Here is a 20,820-nt window from a genome sequence, read left to right on the forward strand (position 1 = left end):
CTGTTCTTGTGCCAGTACCAAATTGTCTTGATTACTGTGGCTTTGTAGTAGAGCTTGAAGTTGGGAAGCAAGATCCCCCTGCTTTATTCTTCCTTCTCAGGATGGCTTTGGCTATTTGCAGTCTTTTGTGGTTCCATATGAATTCCAGTTTATTGAAGAATGCTGGTGATATTTTGATAGGGATTGCATTGAATCTGTAGACTGCTTTAGGCAGGATGGCCATTTTGATAATATTAATCCTTCCTACCCAAGAGCCTGGGATAAATTTCCATTTGTTAGTGCCCTCTTTAATTTCTCTTAAGAGTGTCTTGTGGTTTTCAGGGTATAGGTCTTTCACTTCCTTGGTTAGGTTTATTCCTAGGTATTTTATTCTTTTTGATGCAATTCTGAATGGAATTATTTTCCTGATTTCTCTTTCTGCTAGTTCATTGTTACTGTATAGGAATACAACAGATTTCTGTGTATTAATTTTGTATCCTGCAACTTTGCTGAATTCAGATATTAGTTCTAGTAGTTTTGGAGTGGAGTCTTTAGGTTTTTTTATGTACAATATCATGTCATCTGCAAATAGTGACAGTTTGACTTCTTTACCAATCTGGATGCCTTGTATTTCTTTGTTTTGTCTGATTGCCATGGCAAGGACGTCCAGTACTATGTTGAATAACAGTTGGGAGAGTGGACATCCTTGTCTTGTTCCCGATCTTACAGGAAATGCTTTCAGCTTCTTGCTGTTAAGTATAATGTTGGCTGTGGGTTTGTCATAGATGGCCTTTATTATGTTGAGGTGCTTGCCCTCTATACCCATTTTGTTGAGAGTTTTTATCGTGAACGGATGTTGAATTTTCTCAAATGCCTTTTCAGCATCTATGGAGATGATCATGTGGTTTTTGTCCTTCTTTCTGTTTATGTGGTGGATGATGTTGATAGATTTTTGAATGTTGTACCATCCTTGCATCCCTGGGATGAATCCCACTTGATCATGGTGTATGCTCCTCTTGATGTATTTTTGAATTCAGTTTGCTAACATTTTGTTGAGTATTTTTGCATCTATGTTCATCAGGGATATTGGTCTGTAATTTTCTTTTTTGGTGGGGTCTTTGCCTGGTTTTTGTATTAGAGTGATGCCTTAGTATTTTTAAGTAACTTCCAGCCATCATGTTCTTTTATCCCTGCATATTTTACCATGCATCTTTAAAAAATACACATATATATGCATATATGTGTATGTGAGTACAAATGCATATATACATATACATACATATTCTTGTATTACAGGTAATAAAATCAAGATTTCCTTTGTATTATCAATGACCAGTACTTAATCCAATTTCCCCTAATTTCTAAAAAATATCTTTCACACTTTCTTTGAATCAATGTCTATAAATTTGATATATCTCTTAAATCTTTCACTGTGTTTTCATATGTTTTTGCATGCTGCAAACTTTATGCTGAAACTGAGTCACCTTCATGTAGCACTTTCCATATTCTGGATTTTGCTGCTTCCAGCCCCTGGGGTCATGCAATGTTTCTGTAACCCTTATATTCCTATAAGCAGATAGTCTGATCTAGAAATGCAATAGGATTCATTTCAAGTGAATTCTTTTTTATTGTTTTGGCAGGGGCCAGAATAGAATGGAAAGCAAGAATCTTACATAAGTCATGCTGTATGCTTCACAGGGCATCCATCCTATTGGGAGATACATAATGTCTGTTTATCACTTTTTGTGATATTTAGATTTATCAATAGTATCAGGTTTTGTCCATTTCATCTATCCATTATGAAATTCCCCATTAGCCTATTAACAAATGATTTTAACCTAGAACCATTATTTCATTAGGGATTGCAAAATGGTGAAATTCTAATCTACCATTCCTTCTGTATTTATTAGCACCAATTATTTTGTTACCTTGAGGTATGTTCATAAAAGAAGTATTAGATATGTGCTTCTTTCGTTATTTCTAAGTTTTCAAAATATTGAGTTGGTTCTTAGCACCCTACAAAGGTAACCAATGAATAGTTTTAAAATCACTATGAATTTATGAACATTGAATTTTTTTGTGTATTCTAATCCTTTGTCATGACTATTATTTTGGATATTTTAATTGTCCTATCCTTGGCCACTAGGAGTCCTATTAAGCTCATTTCTAATTCCTTTTCCGTGACTCCTAGATCTCTGATAACCTCCATACTTTCTGGCAAGAAGTATTTCAGGCTAGTCTTGTATATTACCTGACCCAGTCTTGTACATTCCCTGTGGTGATTCATTTATCTTAAGGAGCCCAACTATCTTTTAGTGAGAGAGCTGGGGGAAGGAATAGTACTTAGACACCATAACCCAGGCTCAAGGGCAGTCATTGCTGTTACACTGTTTATTTTTTCTAGCTCTTTTCAATAGACAGAACTAGAAAAAGTGATTTTTTTGAGAGAAAATGCATCAGGAGTATTACTGATACTTTCAATTTCAATTAATTTTTTTCTAAAGTCTTTTTGTTTGGTATTTTATTATAATGGAAGTAAGTTTCTGATTATTACTGTATGCTGTAATTGGAACATTTCATAGAATTGGAAGGACTAGTAGAAATAGAAAAATATTTTAATAATATTTGTTTGCAGACAAGCATAGTGAAAGCAAACCTCCAAAACTCCACTTGTAGGCCTGTTAAGGCATAAACAAAACCATCTGGGAAAAGACAACCAGTCTCCCCTTTATATATATTCTTTTTAAGTTTCTTGTCATATCTACCCCAAACAGAGGTATTCAACAGTAGCTAGAATGGCCATCGCCCAACATTTAAAATAGTTGCATCCCCCAATGGGGGAACATAGTAGCGAATAGTAACCTAGAGTTCAGCAGAGCCTTAAGAGCCTTAAGTGGTGAGGTCTTCCTGTTTGAGAGTAATGTGTCACTTGTATTGTCAGTTTAGTGCAAAAACATAGTTTAATTTTGGTGAAACGAGATTCATCTCCCACAGGATTAGTAGCTGCAATCGCTGACTTTCCCATTCTTCATGTGTAAACTGCAAAGAAATGAACGGTAGGTAGAAGATCAATGGGAGTCCAGCTCTACTGCAGGGAGAACAACAATGTACTAAGACAAAAACACCTATATTTTGATTCACAAAGCTAACAGCGGCTTTAAATTTTCAGCTTAATTACAGACCAATTATTCCACAATCTTTTCAAATGGCAAAAATACAAAAACTTGTGTTACAAAAATATTGCAGCTTTTGTATACAGTCCTTCCAATACTATCTCAAAAATATTTCAGAAAAAATGCATAACCTAATGAAATAAAAGCACTGAAAAATACCTTGCTAAAGGGAGGTCTGCTTTGAAAACTTATTACCAAAGCTAAACCTTTTTATTTCACACAAACTACACTAAAAAAAATGACCTTATGAGACTGATTCCTAGCTAAAAGGATAGAAGTGTTTATTAGTCTAGAAACAAATACCTTAGCTGACCAGGATGGATGGAAGAGAAACAGAAACTGCCTACTTCGGAAATTCACATTCATGAAATTAATGTTGCTTAAATTCATTTTCAAATGAAAAAGAAAAATTAATTAAACCTGATACAATCCGAACAAACAAATTTCAATTTACAGTTCAATATTATTTACAAAATACTTCCATTTATATAAAATGCTCCAAGCAGCATCTCCAGACAAAAGTTCTTTTAATTTATCCTGACATGCTATAAATGACTAAATTACACTATAGAAGAAATTATTTCATCAGTTTTATTCATTCAATTTAAAAAAGTTTATTCAGTAACTTTTTCTCTCTCTTGGGTCAGAGGAGAAAAAGAAAAGAGCACGCATTTAAGATTGAGAAGAAACACAAGCACAGGAATAACTTAGAGAAACGGGGGACAGGGGTGGCTAGCGAGGGTCAGCAACCAGGTGAACTTCGGGCAGTGCAACGCACTCCAAGGAAAAGTCAATCTTCCTCTGGTCATTTACCAAAGATTGTAAAGAAAAGCTTCATTCTGTAGTCAAACCTTTAATGCTTTCCTTCTTATTCAAAATCAGTCCAGCTGTCAGTCGGCTGCCGCAAGTGTTAACGATACCAAGTTCTGGCAACTGCAATCCAAAGTATCAGATCGTGCCTGAAAGTCCTAAAAAAAGAAAAATGAAAGAATGCCTTTTCCCTTAAGATAAGAAAAAAAATTTAGTAAATAAGTTTGAGAGAAAATAACATTAAAATCTAAAATTTGCAAAAGAATATTATGTAATAAATGGCTTGAAGTTAGAATACAAGGCTTAAATTTTCATTTCTTTGATTTTATTTATGAATCTTTTCTCTGATCCTGCAAATATTGGTTTCTAATGTCATGAACATAATTGCTTATGTTATCTTAGTATCAAATGTCAGTATTAAAATTATTACTTACAATACACTTACTAAAACAGTTGATCTTTTTTTTTCCTTTTTACCTATTTTGCGATTTTTCTTGCCCTTGTGTTATATTCCACTGGGGATATGCAATGAAATAATTCCATTCTAAAGTAACTTAACTGTCTATGTTTAAGTCACTGTATAATGACTTGTTCACAGTCATGTTCATTTATTTCATTTTGGTTTCATTTATTTCGAGGTTGCTTTGTCTCTATAAAACAAAACTGTTTGTATTCGGTTTTGTTTTGTAACTTTACAAAACATTACATGACTCCAAAGTCAAATTTACTAAACAAATTTGTAGATTTACAAATTTAATTGTGGCTTATCTCTATATTTTAAGATATAAGCATGTCTATTCATCTATATAAATGTGTAGCTAATTGCCTACTTATTTACCTCCCCTCTTTCTTAGCTGAAAGTTGTAAACTATATACATTTTTGTGCACCTTGCTCTTTTCCTCTAACAACAAATCCCGGGTTTCCTTCCCTAACAGCATATACAGTATATACAATAGCATACTATTCCATTATATGGATGAACATACTGCATTCAACCAGGTGCCTATGGACAGATATTAAGGCTGTTTACAGGCTTTTCCTATTATGCATAATACTGTAGAGAATAGCTTTGAGTGTATGGTGTTTCATGTGTTTGGGACAGATTCCTAGAATTTATTTCTCCAAGCCTAACTATAAATGCATAACACTTTGCATTACTACAAGTCATATATAATGGTATTTTTTCTTCTCCCCAACATTTCATTAGAGTATGCTGGCAAATTTTTGCATTTTGCCAGTCTAAAAAAAAATGAGAAATAGTACTTCAGCTGTAGCTTTAATTCTTCCCATCTTATTTGAGAAAATTTAAGAGTATCTTCATGTGCTGAAGAAAAATTTAAATTTTAAATCACATATTTAATCTTATATTTTCTGTGAGTGCCTAAAAAATAATTAATATATGTGATTCCTTCAAGACATGGCAAAGAAGCTTTGTAAACATTTACTTACCTTTTCTCCACTCAGCCCTACCATTTCCTATGTCAAAATTATCTGCAATTTTAGTTTTGTGTCATTAATAATGATTTTTAATATTTCTAAATATAATAAGTAATTATAATGCTCTTGTATTTTCATCTTTCTCATTTAGTACATCTCTGAATGACTTTTCAAGCATCAATGTGCAAGTAATCAAATTTCTGAGTCCTTCCAGGTCCCAAAAATGCCTTTTTGTTGATCTTCATTTGTATGACAGTTTTGCTGGGAACAAAATTCTAGGTAAAATCACATATCCATTTGCATGTCCATGATATTATTCCTTTACCTTTTAACATCCAATAATACCTATGAAAAATCCACTACCAAAAAAGCAAGTTTTGTCTATGAAAATACAATTTCAATCTACTCTCATTCTTCTACAGTTAGTATTTTTAAACTTTTGACTTCAAAGTTTTTGTTTTTTCTTTGAAGTTTTGACATTTAAACAGTTTGTATCTATGTATGGGCCTTTTATTCATTTATCGTGTTTGATACACTATGATCTTTTTCAGTTTGACAAGTCTCTCTGGTTCTTTTTTTTCCTCTTATATATTTTTTTCGTTTTTTTTCTGTGTTATCTTGTAATAAAATGCCTTATAGGCGAGTGTTGGATTGTCTAGATGTCTCCCACGCCTTTTATCGTACTATCTTAATATATATGTTTTTATTCTAGAAATTCCTCAATTCTTCTGGAGAGTCTGCTGGCATTCTTTCTTACTCCCCACCCCTAAAATTGTTAATTTAATATGTATAATTATCAGTAATTTCAAGGCATCTTCAGTAATCATGGAGATAGATGAATGTATCCATTATCTTTATCAAATTATTTCCAGATGTTTTATTTAATAGTCACATAATTATACATTTTATGCATGATATTGTGCCCCACATTTAGGTTTTCACTTGCTACCTGTGCAATTCCAGTATCATTGCAAGATCAAATATTTTTTCCAAACTATAGTTTGGTGGATATATACTATTCAATTTTGTGAACAAATAATTCATTAAGGGTATTTCATATTTTTTCCGAGTTTTTCACTTACAGGTAATGCTCTGATGAGCAAACTCTACACATGCATTTTTGCTGCATATCTGCATTTTATTTCCATGGAATAGATAGATTCATTATTCTGAATCAAATACCATGAATATTTTCAAGGCTAATCATACAATTGCCAATTTAAATACACAAATAAATGAATATAATATATATATTTCCTTTTAAATATTTGCATTTCTTAGATAAACAGTTAAAATTATTTTTATGTATTTATGCTCTCATTTCCTCTTATGTGAACTGGCTTTTCCTTTGTTGACTTTCTTTTATATACTTAATGATTTTCTTATCGATTTATTGGAATTCTTTACATACAGGAAAAATTTACTAACATTTTTGTTCTTACAAATATTTCTCTTGTTTGTTATATACTTTAAATTTTATTTCATCTGAAATTCAAGTTTTACATTTATATTAAATAAAATGCATTGATCATTTCCTTTTGGATTTTTTCTTTATTTTTGTTTTATTTTTTACATATTTTTATTGAAGTATAGTTGATATACAATATCATATTGGTTTCAAATATACAACATAATGATTCAACAGTTATATACATTATTAAATGCTCACCCCAACCAGTGTAGTTACTATCTGTCAACATAGAAAGATGTTACACAACTTGTTGATTATATTTTCTATATGCTGTATTTTCATCTTTATGACTAATTTATATTATGATTGAGATTTGTGACTCTCTATTCCCTTTACCTATTTGCCCCCCACTCCAACTCCTCCCCTATGGTAACCAACAGTCTCTTTTCACTGTCTGTGAGTCTGTTACTGTTTTGCTTTAAATAAAACTTTCACATCTAGATACCAAATAAATATTCACCTTTAAAATTTTTATTCTTTATTGTTATGCTTTCTATTTTTAGACTCAGATTTTAAATTAATTTTCAGTGTATTTTGATACACAGGAAACTCACTTTCCCCAAACAGCCAGTTTTCTCAGCTAAATTTAATGAACACTCCAGTAACATGCTTTGATTTATATTTCCTTTATCATGTATTACTCTCATAGATAGATAAATACACATAGTAACATCTTTTTCTAGATCATTTTGACCCATTAATGTATTTTTATACCAGTTATTTAAGTTGTAGTAGCTTTAAATGCAATCCGATATCTAATATCTTATAGGACAAGTCCATCAACATCTCATGCAATAAGGAAAACAGGTTAAAACTTACCTAAATGCCACTTCTAGACCTCAGTTGTTTTAAAATAAGATTTTTATCTCAACAACAGGCATTTGAAACCCATTTGGCTAAGATGTTTATTATTGCAATAGTCACAACAGTTAAACCACTATTACATAAAAGAATAACAACAAAAGTAGGCCTTTTCTCTAGGACATTTTGATAGCATTTGGTGGAGGGCTGTGTACATGTAAATGGTCAATATCTGTTCACATACACTCTCATATTCTTTTCTCTTGAAAAATAAAACCATTCTTTCCTTCTTTTACTCAGTTGTAAATGCAGCTGTCACTTCTTTGTGTGTTCTCTCTGGTTTGTTCCACTTGGAGATGAAGCTGTCATTTCAGCCCATTTAAAAGGGCTTAAATTTAAAAGGGCTGAGGGAAAGCTGTGGCACATTTGTCCTGTTATTCTGATTCTTCCAGAAAGATAAGGTGGCTTTGGGATGTTGATGAATGAGTCCAGGGATGTGATGAATGAGCTGTTGATACATGATATCGACACATGGACAAACTCAAAATAATTTGCCTAAAACTTGCTAAAATAATGGTTCCCTGGCAGGGGTGGGAGGTTGGAAGAGGATATATCCCAGAACGGGTCTGAGCTGGTTCGGCTGAGAAGTACTTTTCGCACCTCAACGTACATATGAATCCCCTGGCGAGCTGTGTCTGTGCAGGTCTTTCTCAGTGGTTCTGAGCAGAGCCTGAGATTCTGCATTTCTCACAGATGGTACTGATGCTGCCCGTCTTTCAACCATTACTTGGAGTAGCAAGAATGGCTCGAGCACTTGTTCTCAACTTTGGTTGCATATCAGAATCACCGAAGAGCTTTGAATACATACATACATACATATATACATATATACACACAAACATACCTGATGCCTGGATCTAACCCCCCCCCCCACCCAGAGATACTGATTTAATTGATCTGGAGTTCAGTCCAGGAATCAGGAGTTTTTAAATCTACTCAGATGATTCTAACGGGCAGCCAAGGTTGACAACTACTAATTCCAAGGGAGGGATAAAAGCCTTACCAGGGAATGAGGAGGAAAGAACCCTGAAAAGGTAATCAGGATGGCAGTTATGACCTGGGAGAAAGAAATGTAATGGACCGTTTCGCTGATCAGAACCAAAATTGACCCTCTTTCAAACATGCAATTTACCCAAGTGTAGTTTATACCTGTAAGGTCCCGCTGTGGTAAGGATGCTTCTGTTGCTTTCACACATGGTTTAGGAATAAGTACCACAGTGATTACTATGTAGGAATATGGGGAATGTTGCCTGCCTGAGATTATAAGCAGAGGGGAGAAAAGTCCTTGCAGCCAAAGAAGCTGACCAGGGAGGCTGGCTGGGCACTTGCCTACGCTTGCCAACACATCCACAAGGATTGTTCACTGAAAGGGGGCAATCTCCAGCCCCCTCTTCCTGTCAGGCAAAATCCAGGCACAAGCCAGGCATGGCAGACTAGGCTGCAGTCTTCTAATATGCCCCAGACTTGTTTTTAAATCATTTTCAATTTGGCTAGTTTTCTATTAATGTGAATAGGTTGGAAACTATTATTTGATCTGTGTTACAGATTTGTATCTGCATCATAGAGTTCTGATTCTGAAATTACTGACACACCAGAATCCTAAAATGTTTAATGAGATGTGTCAATTAATTGTGCTGCTTGGAAGTTTAAAAAGCCAGGGTTTGACAGCATTTTGCTGACAAACGCCATCATTTACAGAGCAATCTTGGCTATTGATTAGGTTCACTATTGCTAAAATTACATATTGGGAAATGAAAAACTTTTTTTTCAGTTAGCTGATTAAATTGCAGTTTAAGACCAAAACAAATTTGCAAGTATATGGAAACAGTCTGGTTTGTTAATGGTCATTATGTTTCTGATGCAGAGGATGCTGTGTACCTGGATAATGATAAAGAAAGAGAAGAGTATGTCCTGAATGACATCGGGGTTATTTTTTATGGAGATGTCAGTGACATCAAGAGTAGAAGCTGGAGCTACGGCCAGGTGAGACATTTAAAATTTGTCATTGTCAAGGACATTCTTACTTAATATTTTTTGTCACATGCATGACTGCAGGGCGCCGTATGTCGATATTAGACAAGCACAATTTCCTGCCTTGCAAGATCTGAAACTCCAAGACAGAGAACCTAGCAGCAGAGATTTAGAAAGGAAACTGCATAATTTATCAGCCAAAATCACCTCTTTTCAGTTATTACAGTGTTACAGAGATGAGAGTTTCTATGGATAACCTGGCATTCCAGTGAGAAATGCTTTGGCATCTTAGTACAGTGGAATCTCATTAGCTCAGATGGAGTGATGTTTTCCTTTTCTTCAAAGGAAAGGTGTTTTGGTAATGATGCAAAGGATACTGCAAGGTGTGTGCCCAACTCAAAGCAATCACTTTTTTTAAGAGTTGGTTTAGGATATTAGAAAATTAGAAATTAGAAAAAGATTTAGAAAAGTGTTACCATTTCGTCAAAGGAGGGTCCACTGGATTTTTATCTTGAGACATTTTATCAGCTGCAACCTCAAGGGACAGTCCAGATATAAAGTAGCAATTGCATTTCATTGAAGATATTCAATAATTGAAACTATTTCAGTTTGGGATCTTCAACCATGGAGCAAAGGAATGCTATCTTTAGCATATCTCCATAAATGAACGCACATCCTGTGATTCAGCAATGAATTTTCATAGGCAATATGAGTGAAGGCGAATATGTCATTTTTTGGCTGACATGATTGGAATTATGCACCATTGTTCTGAGTATCCAAGGGAAGGTTTCACAGAACCTGGCCTCACCAGGTCACATGATACTTTCTCAGCTTCAGGCCTTGTTCTGACTTTTGTCTGCTCTCCCTGCATCCCTCATGCCTGCTCCAGCCTGACCACTGGGACCCATGCCATCACCAGTGCTTGTCTTGTCTGCCTGGCTTTGTGTCCTGCTCCTTCACTCTGACTCCTGAGAAGCACATGCCCAGTACTCAAGCCTGCCCACCTGCTTTTCTGATGTTCTGCCAAGTTAATGATATCTGTGCTCTTTCCCTCTCTTTGGGTCTCTACTTGGCTCCCTGATATAAGTCCTCCCCTCACAGTGACATAAACTTGTGACTATTGCCTATTGTCTGGTGCCCTTGCCTTGGGTTCCTAATTCCTAATCTCTAGGTGTTTATGCCCCCAGTGTGACAATATCTGCAGAGCTAATAAGGAATGGAAGATGTAAAGGTGGGTAGCATGGAGAATTGGGGAGGATCCCAAGCCTGACTACTCCTCAGCCAGTATGCTTGTGGGTAGACACCCTTGAGCACAGCTACTGTCTGTCTCTACTGGAATTCAGAGTCCATTAATTTGGGTCCTTTAGCCCAAACAAACAAGCAAGCCAGTAGTTTTGTAGTAATGCAGGGAAACAGCTAGTTCTATGACTATTTCTTTCTCCTTCCAGTTAGATGCTATCATGTCCCACAGACACAGCTGAGAGATGCTGCTTTGTAAGAACCAGAATAATTAGTTCTTTATATACCCAAGGAAGTAGTGCAATTACCCATTACAGCATCCGTCATGTAAGTCTAGGGTACACGCAGAGCTGGTATTCTAACTGGACTTAATGAAGAATTGCATGGTAATTAGCCATTTAGATTGTGGTTTCTGTCACACATACTTGAGTGGATAATTTGCCACGTTTCTGTCTTAGGGAAATTTCCTGTACAGTGAGGCACAGTGCAAGTGAAATCTTCCCAATTGCTATTTTATTATTATTTTGTGTTTGATCAATTTTTAGAAAATTCTGTTATTGCATGTGGCTAGCAATTCTCTCTAAGGAAATTGAACTGACCACCAAGGCTGTTTCCTTGATAATATAATCTCCATTCTCTAGGTCTTTCTGCCTTCTCTTTGACCCTGGAGTTCACTTGGTCTCAAAAAAGGGGAAACTTTAGACAGACATTTACTATACAAGGTCTACTATTTCCGGTGCATGCTCTCCAGACCTGAAATACCTTCTTGTGATATACCTGACAGCCATTTATTTTTGAGATGTACAGGGACTCATGTTACTTTTGAGGTCTTGAGACTTTGGCCTGACTTTGGTAAATCATTTAATCCTTTGCCCTGGGCACTGCTGCCAATATGTCAGAGAGATCCTCTAAATTATGTTGTACAATTTCTGAAGAACTTCAAGTCAGTTCATGATTCTTGAGTACATCAGCTCTCCACTAGTGCTGTTTGTATTTCTAGGTTGCTTTTAAGTTCTTATTTTTTTTTACTGAAAAATAAAAGAGGATGTCTCCTTCCTTCCACTTTAATATTTCAAGCTGAAGATTATGGGTGTTTACTACACAGGAACTACACATTAGGTTGTGATTTCATTTTAATTTCTGGCAGAGAATGTCTTGCTTACAAAGTGAATATTAAGCTGTTTCTTTTTTTTCCTCCCAAATAGTTTGAGGATGGTATCCTCGACACTTGCCTGTATGTGATGGACAAAGCACAAATGGACCTTTCGGGAAGAGGGAATCCCATCAAAGTCAGCCGTGTTGGGTCTGCAATGGTAAGCAATTATCACCGATGACTAAAATATATTACACAGGTCATTTGCCTCGATATAGATGCCAGTTCATTAAGAGCTGGTGAAATGGTGACCTACACTTAATAAACGTTTGTTTCTAAGAGACTGAAATTCCCTGAACTTTTCATGTGCTATTAAATAAAATCTTATCTCAGTACCATATGTTTTTTTGGCTTCAGACAAATGATGATAGATGATATTATATTATAGGCCACTTATTCTTAAGAATCTCTTGCCTAGGGCCTGGGGAGTCCATGACAAAATGTTAGTGACTATAATCAATGAAACAAACAATCATCAAGGAGCACCCCAAAAATAAAAATGTGCAAAACACGGTTTTTCTCCATTTTCACATCCACAGTAAGAGTGAAGAAATAAATGGCTCTTTCGAAGTCTAGCTTTTGTTACAGTGGTACCTCACCATAGGGCTTTACAGCTTATGAAATGGGTATTGATTCTACACAGGAACTACAAAGGAACTACACATTTTTAATCTATAACCCAATTAAAAGAATTAGAACTAGACAGAATCTATTGCATGAGGTAAATACAATGGGCATTGCTCAGGCTGTTTTGCAAGTTAGGAAACAATGCGATGACAGATGAAAATAGTGATAAGGCCTCAGCTAGAGCCTAGGTCTGCTGACTCAAAACCTAGACATTTGTACTTCCCACGCTGCTCTCTCTAGGAGATGCTGAAGCATCTTCAAGAATGCAAAACCCCTGCAGTGGAACAGATTCGGGAGAGGAGACAGAATCCCCAGGAGAGGGAAGGTGGGGGGTCAGGTGTGTGAGATGGATTAGATGTGATACCCAGGTCCTAGCATCCTGGACTGTACCGATACACAGAGTGCACAGACCCTGCCCTTGGTGCATACAAGCATACCAGCTCTGATTCATGTGCAGAATATTCCTGGAAAAACATTAAGCTAGGTACTATTTCACTCAATCAAAGACTGAGCAATAAAAGATCCCTATATTACCAATTTCCATAAGTTTTTTCTTTTAAATTCTGTCTTTGGAAGAATTTTGAGTTTAGTTTGAGTGAAATAGAATCAATACTGTTAATGTAAAAATATTAGACAGGAATGATATGAAATTTAATTTCTGCTTAGCTCTTAAGTTCTTTTGTTTTATTAATAATTAAGCTACATGCACATTTAAGAAATAGTGGAGCTTAAAAGGGTAAAAACCAACATCTAAAGGCAGTTTTGTTTTCTGTCATTAGTTTACATTGCAAAATGAAAAGACAATGAATTCTAAAGAATTTGCAAATGTCTTTATAATAACTGTTTATAACAACCCACATTAGACCTGCAGTCAGTTGCTAATTTTCTTGTTTCACAGACAAGTTCCCCTTTTTCCTCTCCTTTGAAGTTACCATGACAGGAAGAAATAGCTAGCAGTGCTGAATACAAATTAACTCCTCCTTAAGCATTCTAAATTGGTATGCTCATCAGCCTGAGCTTACTCAAACATTGTGTGTATTTTTACTAATCTAAAACCACTGCCTAACATAAGCCAGTGCAGAGGGAGACAAATAGGAAGCAGCTAACCCAATACTTTCTGTAGTGGCATTTGGCCAAGTGGAAGCTATTTTAAGTCTTGAATTAAGCACATAATCCTAATGCAAATTGCCTTGAAATTTTATTAATCATAAAAAACCTATGAAGTTCTAATTTTGAAAATCTGTAACCCAATTAAAAGAATTAGAACTAGACAGAATCTATTTGAGGGGTGGTTTGGTTTGGTTTTAATTTTGTAGGGGGAAGTGTTCGGGGTCAGGGGACAGAGGCCTGGGCTGTTTGGGACTATATCTCTATTTCTATCACCACCATTGTTTACATAAACAAAATTTATGTTTGATAGTTTTCAAAACCCTTTCACATCTATTATTTCCTTTAATCCTTAGAAATGTTCTGTGATTTTTTCCAAAATCTATTCAGTTATAATGATCTTAGAAACTAAAATATTGAGCCTCCAAAAATCAATGAAAATGATGGCATTAAAAAAAAAATCAATTGCTTTCTGGTCATACTAGCAATCCCTCTCCTGTTCACAAATCCTAGAAATCTAACATGAAATTGTAAAGCTAAGTAAATCTTTACAATTGTAAATTTACATGAGTAAAGCTAAGCAAAGACTAAAAGGAAAAAGAAGCAAAAAAAGATAAAAATTCTCAACTTTCTCAATTAAACATTTGCCTAAAATATGAGAAACAGATTTAGAGAGCCCAGAAAGAAAATGTTTATAGTGCATGAGTCTAGCCAGAACCCTGATTCCAAGGCAGTTGGGCCCGTATCCATTTTCTCAAGGGGCTGGCCCTGTCCACTGGAAAAAAGAGGCCGCTGCACGATTGTCTCAGGAGTTCTTCTCAAACATCTCCCCAGCCTGGTCACTGAGTCTGGAAATTCCTTGCACAGGCTGCAAGCACTAGGACAAAGACGCATCATGACATGCAAATGCTTTGAGAGGGGTAACACATTGAGCTTGGTTCATGCTGAGATGGAAGTGATGGAAGGCAGAAATTTCCTGGGATCAAATGCTGCCAGGAAGGAGTGGAGATGAGCAGCCTGGCCCTGGCTGGACACCAGGAGGAGGCAGAGTGGGGACAAGAGGCACAACCACATGATTGGGACCCCCAAAGACAAATTCATCTACTGTGGTCACGGCAAACTCTAGGACTAAAGATTAGCAGGAACTTGCAGAGAGTATGTGGGTACACGACGCTGAGTGACCACAGATAATACTTAATGTTGTATAAACTTCCTAATGGCAATAATAGTAATTTAAATCTGAATTTTTAAATGCACAATATCCAGATGAAAGTCTCTATTGTCCAATGTCTATGACCTTGGACAGTTCTTTGCTGTGGGGGCAGTCTGTGCACAGAAGGATGTTGGGCAGCATCCCTGGCCTCAACCCAAGAGATTCCAGTAGAACCTCCCGCCACCAGTTGCAACAATGAATAATCTCTTCAGATATTGCAAATGTCCCCTAGGAGTCAAGACCACCCCTCTGTGAGGACCACTGTGGCTCAGTTTCCCTAACCTTCTCTTCTCGCCTGCACAGAGGATCTGTCTTTTTACCAAAATCTGCTGGGTTTCACTCTTCCAGTGAAGATAAAGTGGAGGCAGCATCACATGGGAAGGGCCCTGGCCCTGTGGGATCAGACCTCTCTCTTCTGACTGCCACTGACTTACTGCATGGCCCTGGGCAAATCACTCAGTCTTCCTAGGCATCACTTCATCTTTAAAATGAATTTCTGTCTCTATATTCAAACCATATTTGTTATCCCCAGTGGCAGGAAAAACATCCTTTTTTTCTTCAAAGCAATGCTCTGCTTTCTCTTATTTTTCCTCTATTTAGTTCTTATTTTGAATTTCATTTTCTTCACTTTGATGTCAAAATCAGAAAATTTTATGACAGTGTAGAAGTCTTGGGCTATAGGATTTTCCCAGAGGAAAGAAAGTCTAAAAATCCTGTAATCTAATTGAGGGGTGGGGCCTGGGATGTCAGAACCTCACCTAAGTTGACTTTATGTAGGCTCATCTAAATACTGAGTGGTTCATTTTACCAAAGCCCTACTGAAGACTGATTTAAAAGAAAAATTTTTTAGAGAGCAAATTGGGAAGAAACTTGCCCAAAGTTATACTTCGTTCTTTAAATTACATCGATCGCTGTTTCCTTCCACCTTATATTTGATGTGACAGTCCCCTCCAAGAACATTGCCAGGAAGTGTGTCAGGAAAATTTTAGAAGGATGCTTTGCGCTATCAAAAAAAAGCAAAAAGCTATTTCACTTGCAGGGTATTCAGTAAAGCATTCCATCGCTGACTCTGACTACTTTGAAGCAACTAGACATGGATTCTGAGCTCTGGTCAGACTATCAAAACAGTTGTCCTATGCCATCCTGTGACAAGAACAGCATGGTGCTGGGGGGAAGGGAAGACAGTGACAATAGCATGGCATCACTGTTGGGGGGCTACCTGTCGGGGTCTTTTTCTGACCCATTACTGATTGGATCTGGCAGCAATTATGGGCAGAGAAGTTGTCCAGGGAGGCACACCGCTGCTGTGATGACAGCGGCGGCCGCAGAAACTTACTCACTGCGAAACCCCTGACATCTCACCTCAGCACAGGTGTGCTCCTTGGGTTGAGACTTTATCAACAATGTGTTGAAATTCACGCAGCCCAGTCCCTGAGATCTGGAAGGCTCTCCACGGGTCTTCTACGGAAGAAGCAGAGGCCATTGGAAATGACGTCACTCAAAGGTCACCCAGCAAATAAGTGGCTGATCTGGAACTAGATATTGTCCTTGTTCTCAGATCTTATTACTTCAGAGGGCCGCTACATACGCATCAGTGCCAATAACACAATTACTACTGCAAATTAACTAGAATAAAAGGGCCTACGAAAATGGGGTCTAGAATAGGTGAATTTCAAAATGGGGGAATAAGTGAAGAAAGGTGTAAATCAGACAATTCTCAATAGCCAAAGGCATTGGGTCTATGAGGGAAGAGTGCCCAGAGAGGTCAGGTACCAAATATGGTTTGGTGGTGGCATTGGGGGTTCCAATAATGATGCCAGTGATGGTGATGGGAATGGTGATGTTGATAACAGTGATGGTGGTGGGGTGGTGGTGGTCACTGCTATGAGGATGCTGATGGTAGTCAAAACAACAGTAACCCTTTCATTCAATAAGTATTTATCGACAATCTGCCAATCCAGGTACTAGGGTACAACTGTAAACAAAACATAGATTCTGCCTTCACAGAGCTTACCATCTATAGAGAAGACAGACTCGTAAGCAGAAAATTTCAACACAGCATGGCAAATTCTCAGATGAAATAAGCACAGGGTGGTATGGGCATGCAGATCTCTCAGGCTTTGTTCAAAGCTTTCCCAGGATTAAACACTGGCCTAACTGTTGGAATATTGCATCCACAGGTAGGAGAATGGCTGAAAAGGGCCCATAGCAATAATGAATTATGCTATTATTCGTGGAAACCCTTTTCCATGGTAGAAATAATGCCCACATAACCTGTCACCAAACCACTGCAGGAAAATGTAGTCAGGGGTGATCTGCACCTCTGGAGAAAGATACTTTCCTCATTTGAGTCAATTATAATTTTAAAAAGTGACAATGCTGCAAAATTTTGGAATGAGAGAGGGGAGGAAAAAAATGTCAATATAATTACTTATTTTAAAATTCCAGCATTTATACTGTTGCCAGCTGGACTTTCCTGCTTCCCTTGAGGTGTACACATTTATTTTTAACCCTGGTATTTTGCTAATATCGAACCACAATGCCATCATTAATCCCCATTAATACCCTGCTCTGACTGTGCCTTTTGGGAACTAACTCAAGACTGAACTTTTTTTAACCAATTGATGTTTCGTGTACTCTTTAACGTTATAAAATATATCTTTAACTCCAGCTAGTAAATCAAACTGACCACAACTGGAGGTAGGTCCTGGAGTTTCCTGGGGTCCAAGACAAGATGAATGACTGTAGAGCTTTTGGACAAAACGGACTTCAGGCCTCTGATTCTCAAGCCTATGTGACCTCAAAGATAAACTGAAAATAAAGTTCTTTTCACTCTATCTTTCTTCCCCTTGTCCCAATATTTAGAAAATTTTTTTTCCCATGGCATGAAAAAGACAATAATGACATCACTCCTTTGATATTTTGCCAAACAGCTCCACAGGACGCTTACTACAAAATCATATTTTTATTTTCCTCTAATTGTTTACTTGTACATATTCTGAGAAGCATCGCATTCAGCAAACCTCTTCATGTAACAAATTATCATAACTATTCAGCTTACATTCTAACTTGGGTTCGAAATTCCACTTCTCAGTCATCCCAAATGAACTTCAGAGTCAGAAGTAAATACATGGAGTCTATTCCCTGTTCATACAGACCAACTACAGCACAGCTCCCTAACAGTTTTATTTTTAAAAAATAAAATAACAATTTTTAAAACACTCTGCTGCTGCTCCTTTGGTTTATAAGCAGCTAAGATCCCTTTTCTTGGAGTGAAGTGCCCTGGAGATGCTCAGTGGCTCTTGTCCCTGGTTATTTCACCACCACTAAGGAGCTTTCTCACATTTCTCCATATAGATCTTATTTTTGGAAAATTTTTGTCTATCCCAAAAGCATGATTATGTAATAATAATTTGTTTCCCCAGTCTTGTGTCAAAGATTTATGTAACTGCCAATCAGGACTTGCAATGGCTGTGGTGGTGGTGATAACCACTCCCGGATAATCTGGGAGAGCACACTCACTATGGCTCAGTGCTGTCTCTGGGAAGGGAAGGACAGTTTCCATTTGGAGTTTTGGAAGAATGACACACCTGCACCACTACCTATGCAGATGCTCAGGAGTTATAATTTCCAGGCTGGTGACCATTACCAGAGGTAGGCTCCATGATGGATTTGAGGTCCGGACGCAGTTTCTGAGTCTCCAATCCTACTGGCTTTCTTATTTCAAATTGTGCTTTTCTGTCACCATGATTCGTGCCCAGGAATGTCAGGAATGACGTTCCTCACTTTGGCATAGCAGAAAAACTAGAAGCCTCTGATCCCCTTTGTAATCTTCCCAATGGTGACCTATCTCAATCAGTAGAGGCTCCTAGTGATGGCAATTTTGGAGAACCTACTGGTTAGGATTAATTAAAAATGGTACTGTAGTCCAATAGGTCAAATATTAAAGTTCCAATTCTGAAAAGATTTTTTTAAACCCTTAAAGTTGGAGTCAAGGTATCCCTAAGCATGGGAAGCATTTCTACAATTCAGGAATGACTTGAGGGAATCCAGTGATGAGTGGGAGGGGCAGAATCGGGACAATCTCTAGTATATTTCAAACTAAACATAATACCATAAGGTCACCGTATTCACTAGGGATTTTCATTTCTGTTTTTTTTTTTTTGAAGAATTTTTAGTATATTGGAAGCCAGTGGGCAAATAGAATTTGCCTAACAGACATTGTTTTCATAGCTAGTTTGGAGAAATTATATCCATTCCATAAATAACGACTGTGCAGATGAAAAGACTGAGGTGTCAGGAAGTCAAATGACTTATCCAAGGTCCCTGGCAGAATTCCAAAGGGATCTCAGGTTACCTGACCCCACTGTCCCATTCACAGTGTTACATTTCCCTGGATTTGTCCTCCAGCTGTCCTCTCTCCGTATCACATGAGCTCCTTGGACATAAATATAATGCCTTTTCCAAGCCCTGTCTGATTCAGTCCTCTATCAGGTGAGGGTAAGGGCAGTGAGGAGACAATGAACTGTTCAGACATCATTTTCTTCTCTTAGGGTAAAAGCCAGCAATGTAATGAAGTTTCCATTTGTGGGCTAACAGCTTGGTTTCTCAATTATTAAGGTTACATTTCTTATGCCCGTTCTCCCTATACTTTTGGAGAAACACAGACATTTATTACAAGCCATCTCTCGAACGTGATAATCATAGTCAATTTAAATGTCTGCTTTCCCTGAATTGCTTCCTGGAATGAGGTTTCAATGCTGCATCTATTTTGTAATCACAACGGGCTATTTCTGAAACGCGAGGATGTTTTTCCGCACACCCTCACAGTGTGCAGCTGGGGCTGCTCTTCTCTCGTCGCACATCCCAGGACAGACGGAGTGAAGCAAAGCCGGCACTGCCCCGGAGGAGATGCTCGCTGCCGTTCGCACTTTGGGTTGCCGGCTTGCCCTTGCCTTCTCCTCTCTCTTCCCTTGAGATGCTTCTCCTTCCCTTTTCTGACTCTGCTTTTTCCCCTTTCCCATCCATCTATTCCTGTCATTCAAATATATTTGGGGGCCTATTCCAAACCAGCCCCACGCCAAGCAGCAATGGAAAAAGAGGATGCTTAAAGAGCTTTAAGTGTCAGTATCTCTCTCTTGATCCCCATTTGGTTATTTCTCATGATTATCAATTAGGAAAATATGTGTTGACCAAATAAGAATCCTCAGTTACTAAGGAAGACAAGGTTAATAATCTCTAGTTGTAGTAGTTTTCATTAAAAATTAGTTTAATTATCCACCACTGTCAGAGCTTGTGTCAAGTATGCTACCAAAGAATATTTGCATAACAGGGGTTATATGCATCATAGTATAGGTTGGGGTTAATTCGTGAGCTTTTATAATTGGAGCAAAATTTACACAGTGAAATGAGTGGATATTAAATACAAAATTCAATGAGTTTTGATTGGAATAATCACCACTACAACCCAAATACAGATATTGCCGGAAATGTCCCTATGTTCCCTTCTAGTCAATCCACACACCCCCACAGGCAACCACTATTCTGATTTCTTCCAATAGATTAGATTTGCCTGTTCTTAAACTTCACGTAAATGGATTCATACGGTGTTTACTATTTGGGGCTGGCTTCTTTAACTCTGTCGGTTCTTGTACATGGCTTTAATTTGTTCCTTTTTATTGCTAAGCAGTATTTCATTGTACTCTACATCACAATTCGTCTATCCATTCACCTGTTGATGGATATTTGAGATGTTTCCAATTTGAAGCTATCGTGAAT

At 37.2% G+C, this 20,820-nt stretch overlaps 1 protein-coding gene across 1 annotated transcript in view; it reads left to right on the forward strand.

Moving 5' to 3' along the window:
* Positions 1-20,820, forward strand: part of F13A1 (coagulation factor XIII A chain) — a 154,618-nt gene that overhangs the window by 56,209 nt on the left and 77,589 nt on the right. The window contains exons 5-6 of the mRNA XM_057494210.1: positions 9,597-9,715; positions 12,148-12,255. Of these exons, the coding sequence (XP_057350193.1) occupies positions 9,597-9,715; positions 12,148-12,255 (227 nt within the window). The remainder of the gene's footprint in view (positions 1-9,596; positions 9,716-12,147; positions 12,256-20,820) is intronic.

The sequence above is a fragment of the Manis pentadactyla genome, chromosome 16 (assembly GCF_030020395.1).
Source record: "Manis pentadactyla isolate mManPen7 chromosome 16, mManPen7.hap1, whole genome shotgun sequence".
NCBI classification, from domain to species: Eukaryota; Metazoa; Chordata; class Mammalia; order Pholidota; family Manidae; genus Manis; species Manis pentadactyla.